Raw genomic sequence first — 5429 nt, forward strand, 5'->3', positions numbered from 1 at the left:
ACCCTGTGGAAAACACCCTCCTGTCCTCCCTGGGTGTCCCCTGTGCCTGGCCCTGGCACAGCACCAGACACCCCCAGCCCCTCCCCAGTCCCCACTGCCCCCCCAAACATCTCCAGGGCTGCAGCTGCCCCGTGCCACCTCCCACAGCCCGCCCTGGCACCTGCACCGACTGCCCAGACAATTAATAACAGGGTTCATTATTAAATAATGAGGCAGGGACACGTCATGGCCAGGTCACCATTGCTTATGAAACGGGGTTTCCATTCCAGTGCCGTGTCTCAGGCACTTCTCACATGGGGTCGGGGTCATGGCACCCCAGGTTTGGGTGGGGACACTGGGACAGGGCTGGGGCAGTGCAGGAACCTCACAGGGAGCAGCAGGGCAGCAGGGTACTGTCCCCAGCTGTGACCCCAGGGGTGGCAGGGGACACCGTCAGCTGCCCTGCCCCACAGTGTCCTGATTTGTTGCCCTGAAAAGTCTTTTCTGGTCCCAAAGCCACCTTGGTGGCACTGCTGGCACTGCTGGCTGTGTTTGTCCTTCCCTCAGGATCATGGGAACCCTGGGCCAGCCCTGTGCCCCACTGCCACCTCCCGTGGGGGACACGCAGGGACATCCTGCTCACGTTGTGGGGACAGTGAGGGACATCCTGCTCACGGTGGGGGGACAGTGAGGGATGTCCTGCTCACCCGGGGGTGACAGTAAGGGACATCCTGCTCACTGTGGGGGGGCAATGAGGGATGTCCTGCTCACCCGGGGGTGACAGTGAGGGACATCCTGCTCACCGTGGGGGGGCAGTGAGGGATGTCCTGCTCACCCTGGGGTGCCCATGAAGTGACACATTCCCAGGTGACAGAGTGAGAGCAGCACCTAAAGGGCCAGGGACTGGGTCAGGAGGACAAAGGTGCCAAAGGTGCAGACTGGGCTGGGGACAAGTGCCATGAGTGGCCCCAGGACCAGCAAGGGTGTCCAGCAATGCCCTTCCCTCTCCCCTGAGAGCAGGCTTGGAGCACCCCAAACCCCAGCTGTGCCCCCCTGCTGCCCACTGCCCTCCACCCCGGGCTGGGGGCTGGCACTGGGTCCCCTCGGCTGGCACCAGTCCCAAAGAGGGCAAAGCCAGGAGGTTTGGGGCAGAGCAGTGCCCAGCCTGTCTGGCACAGGTGGAAATGAGCCCTGGGCCCTGAGACTGCAGGAGTGGGGTAGAGGGACAAGGAAATGTCACTGTGCCACGGGGCCCTAGCACAGGGTGGGATCCCAAATCTGCCCCTTGAGATGGCCAGAGCTTGGGTTTACCCCCAGCCTGTGTCCCTGGGTGCCCCTGGCAGGAGGGAAGCTGTGCCAGCGGGAGGATGGGCACACCCTGGGAGCTCAGAGAGAGAGGGCACGGCTGGGACTGCCTGTGGGGTGAGCTGGGCTCCCCTCCCACCCCAGGGCCCTGCAGGGAGGCTGGCAGAGGGGAAGGTGAGCTCAGCAGGGCCAGCACTACTCTCTCCATCCTCTGTTTTCCCTGCCCTCGTGCCCCACAGCTGCAGGCTGTGGTTTCTCCATCCCGGGGTGGAAGCTGTGAGTTTCTGCTCCAGGCTGGCTGCATCACGATGACCCCCATGTCCTGAGAGCCTGGGGACCCCCAGAGCCCCACAGCCTGGCAGCCCTGAGCCCCAGAGCCCTTGGCTGTGCCCGGTGCCAGGGCAGGAGCAGCACGGCCCCCTCGGCCCCGCAGGTGCTGCCGTGGGCTGCAGGGGCTCCTCTCCTCCCCACAGACACCCTGCAGGAGCCACAGCAGCCTTTGGCCTGCCAAATCTTAACCAGAAGGGACAGAAAATGCCAGCAGTGCCACTGCCAGCAGCTGGAGATCTGCAGGAAGGTCTGAGAGTCCGTTCAGCCCCTGGCCAGGTGAGAGAGCTTCACCTGGAGCTGCTTCTGGGCTTTCTCCAGGAGCTTTCAGAGAAGAGCTCCAGCCCGGCTGTGTCCCCGCACCAGCGACACCCCCTCGGGGTCCCAGCCGTGCTACAAGTCCCTCCTGACCAGCAGCAGCCACGGCAGCACGGCGGCCAGCATGGCCACGGTCAGCACCAGCATCACGGCCAGGGCCATGGGCGACTGGCAGCACTGCAGCCCCAGCGCCGGGCTGGACGACACCGAGCCGGCCAGCGACACCGAGCCCGAGCTGGCCGCGTCCCCCCGGCTGCCCCGGGGCAGCGAGCCGCAGTGCTGGGCGGCCAGCGGCGGCATGCCGTGCTCGCTGATGACAAAGATGTGCGCCTCCCGTGCCAGCCCCGCGCCGGGGGGAACCCGCTCCAGGCTCTGCACCGGCAGCACGAAGTGGCTGGGCACCACCAGCGTGTTGGTGGCTTCGCTCCTGGCCAGCTGCGACAGGGACGATGGGGACAGGGGCACCTCTGGCGTGTTGGTGGCCTCGCTCCTGGCCAGCTGCGACAGGGACGATGGGGACAGGGGCACCTCCAGCGTGTTGGTGGGCTCGCTCTTGGACAGCTGCGACAGGGACGATGGGGACAGGGGCACCTCTGGCGTGTTGGTGGCCTCGCTCCTGGCCAGCTGCGACAGGGGCACCTCTGCCGCGCGGGGGTCGGTGGCCCTGGGCAGCCACAGAGCCTTCTTCCTGCTGAGGAAGGTGACGAAGCGGCACACGGGGCACGCGATGCTGCTCTGGACGTGCCCGTCCAGCTTGGCCGACAGCAGGCACTTCACCAGGCAGTCGTGGCAGAAGGTGTGGCCGCAGCTGAGCCGGCGGTGCGTGGCCTCCAGGGGCTGGAACCTCTCGTAGCACACGGGGCACTCGGCCGGGGCAGCCTCCTTGCTGGGGGGGGTCTCGGACATCCCTGCTGTGCTGGCCGAGGAGGGGCACGAGGGGTTAATCGGGCTCTGGTGACAGCAGCACTGTCCATCACTTCAGCTCCCCTCCTCCCTGCCCTCTCGGCACTGCCCACCCTGCCAGGGAACAATTCCCAGTTCCCAATGTCCCACCCAGCCCTGCCCTGGGTCAGTCTGAAGCCATTCCGTGTCCGGTCCCCCATCCCCGTCAATTCCTCGCGGGGTGGGATGGGTGCCTGCCATGGCCCGGCCACTCTCAGCACGGTTCAGCCTCCCCGTGCAGCCCCTGGGCAGGGACGGAGGGAGGATCCCAGCCCCAGAGCCCTGCAGGGCAAAAATCCCTGGGTGCCAAGGCACAGGGGCAGAGGGCTGAGCCCCTGCACGGAGCCCTGCCAGCTGAACTCCTGGGGCAGAAATTCCAGGCACAGACTGAGCCATTCCTGGTACAGACTGTGCCACTCCAGGGTCACACTGTGCCATTCCAGACACAGTCTGTGCCATCCCAGTCTCACACTGTGCCATTCCAGACACAGACTGTGCCATCCCAGTCTCACACTGTGCCATCCCAGACACAGACTGTGCCATCCCAGTCTCACACTGTGCCATCCCAGACACAGACTGTGCCATCCCAGTCTCACACTGTGCCATCCGAGACACAAACTGTGCCATCCCAGTCTCACACTGTGCCATCCCAGACACAAACTGTGCCATCCCAGTCTCACACTGTGCCATTCCAGACACAAACTGTGCCACTTCAGTCTCACACTGTGTCACCAGTGCCTCTGTGCTCAGCTGCTGGGCATTCCCATCCCAGGATGGAACCTGCCAGTAACAGGGATCTGCTCCCATCCCAGAGATCTCTGAGGGGCCCGGGGAAGCCTGGAGCAGCCAGGCTGGTGGAGCAGGGAGGTGACACAGCCAGGGAGGTGACACAGCCAGGGAGGTGACACAACCAGGGCAGGCAGCAGACACCCACACCAGGCTCCTTCCAGGCTGCAGGAGGATGGCCAGGGCTGGTGGCCATGCTGTGCTGGTGGCCAGGCCATGGCATCTTCCAGGCTGTGCTGGTGGCCAGGCCATGGCATTTCCAGGCTGTGCTGGTGGCCAGGCTGTGCTGGTGGCCAGGCCATGGCATCTCCAGGCCGTGGGCACGCTCAGGCTGGAGCTGGGTGCAGCAAGCCCGTGCCAGGGTTAGTCAGAGAGGAGGGACGGCAGAGCCAGCCCAGCCCAGCCCAGCCCAGCCCCAGAGCAGAGATGGGGCTGAAGCTCTGCCCTCCTCTCTCAGGGCACAAAGGGAGAGGGCAGAGAGGAGAAGGGAGAGGGGACATGTTCAGCTCAGCCCTCAGACCAGCTCAGGAGCCTGACTTTCACAAAGCTGCAGGTTTTCCCAGACCTGGTGGCATTTCCAGCCCCCGCCCAGCCTGCTCCGCTTTTCTCACACCTGACTGTGCCACGGCCACCCTCCCAGCCGATGTGGGGTGTGCCACCCCCGGCCGGGCTGCCCTCCTCCTGCAGGGCTGTCACCCTGCCCCGGACACCAGGACCCCCTCACCCAGCACGGAACGGACCCAGGCTCCTGCCCTGGCTCAGGAGGGATCGGGGACGGCTGCTCCCCTCCCTCAGCCCATGCCCCAAAGTCCCCTTACCTGCTGTAGGGCCGCAGGGCAGCGGCCCCTCCATGCACGGCTGTCCCCAGACAGCTCCGGGACACCTTGGGGACACCGCGACACCCTTGGGACAGGGGGGGCCGGCTGCGTCTGAGGAGGGCGCGTTGCTCAAAGGCTGGAGCGGGGACAGGGCAGGGACGGGCAGGGACAGGGAGGGACAGGCAGGGACAGGGAGGAACAGGCAGGGACAGGGAGGAACAGGCAGGGACAGCTCCCGCGGAGTGAATGCGGAGGAACCCGTTCGCCTTTAAAGGCTCATCTCGGCCCGCTTGGCCCGGGAGTGGGCGAGGAGCTGGCGTCAGGCGCGGGGGCAGGGACAGGGACAGGGACAGGGACAGGGACAGGGACAAGGACAGGGACAGCACGGGAGGCACGGTCCTGCTATCCCCGTGTGATGCTGCGGGGTCAGCCCAAGGAATCCGGCACTGAAGGGGTGCCGGGAGCCTCTGGGGCTGCAGCGCGGGGTGAGCTGCACATCCTGCAGCAGGTCCTGCACCGGTGCTGGGCTCTCACCCCCTCTGCCCATCCCTCATCCCCCTGCCCTCCTCACCCCCTCTGCCCATCCCTTACCCTGCCCTCATCCCCCTCCCCTCCTCACCCCACTGCCCATCCCTCACCCTGCCCTCATCACCCACAAGTTTATCCATCTTGCCCCACGCTTGCTTTGGATTAGAGTGGGAAAATCAGCGGTTTTTCCTTCTGGGGTGTCCATTCTGCTCCTGAGGCAGCCTGCAGGAAGGAGCCCAGAGCGAGGACCTCTTTAGCCAGGGCAGTCCAAAATGCCTAACGAAAGCTCCTGGTTCAGCTCCTCCTCGATGCTTTCCGCGGTGCCCGGGAGATGGAGCTCTCGGATGTGCTTTGGCACCAGGAGAACACTGCCGAGGGCACTGCAGGCAGTCCGGGGTGCCAGGGTGGGGGGGGGGGACAGTCCCC

At 65.6% G+C, this 5429-nt stretch overlaps 1 protein-coding gene across 2 annotated transcripts; it reads right to left on the bottom strand.

Moving 5' to 3' along the window:
- Positions 1-226: 226 nt before the first annotated feature.
- On the bottom strand, positions 227-5023 carry RNF222 (ring finger protein 222). Of its 2 annotated transcripts, none has more exons than XM_050981467.1 (2): positions 4476-5023; positions 227-2840 (listed from the first exon to the last, which is right to left on the bottom strand). In XM_050981467.1, exons 1-2 carry the CDS (start codon positions 4507-4509, stop codon positions 2005-2007), a joined length of 870 nt encoding a protein of 289 aa, XP_050837424.1. In that variant the 5' UTR covers positions 4510-5023; the 3' UTR covers positions 227-2004. The 2 variants fall into 2 exon arrangements, with proteins under 2 accessions (XP_050837424.1, XP_030088149.2); XM_030232289.2 differs by having other exon boundaries at positions 227-2845.
- Positions 5024-5429: the final 406 nt, after the last annotated feature.

This window comes from Serinus canaria, chromosome 18 (genome assembly GCF_022539315.1).
Source record: "Serinus canaria isolate serCan28SL12 chromosome 18, serCan2020, whole genome shotgun sequence".
NCBI lineage: Eukaryota > Metazoa > Chordata > Aves > Passeriformes > Fringillidae > Serinus > Serinus canaria.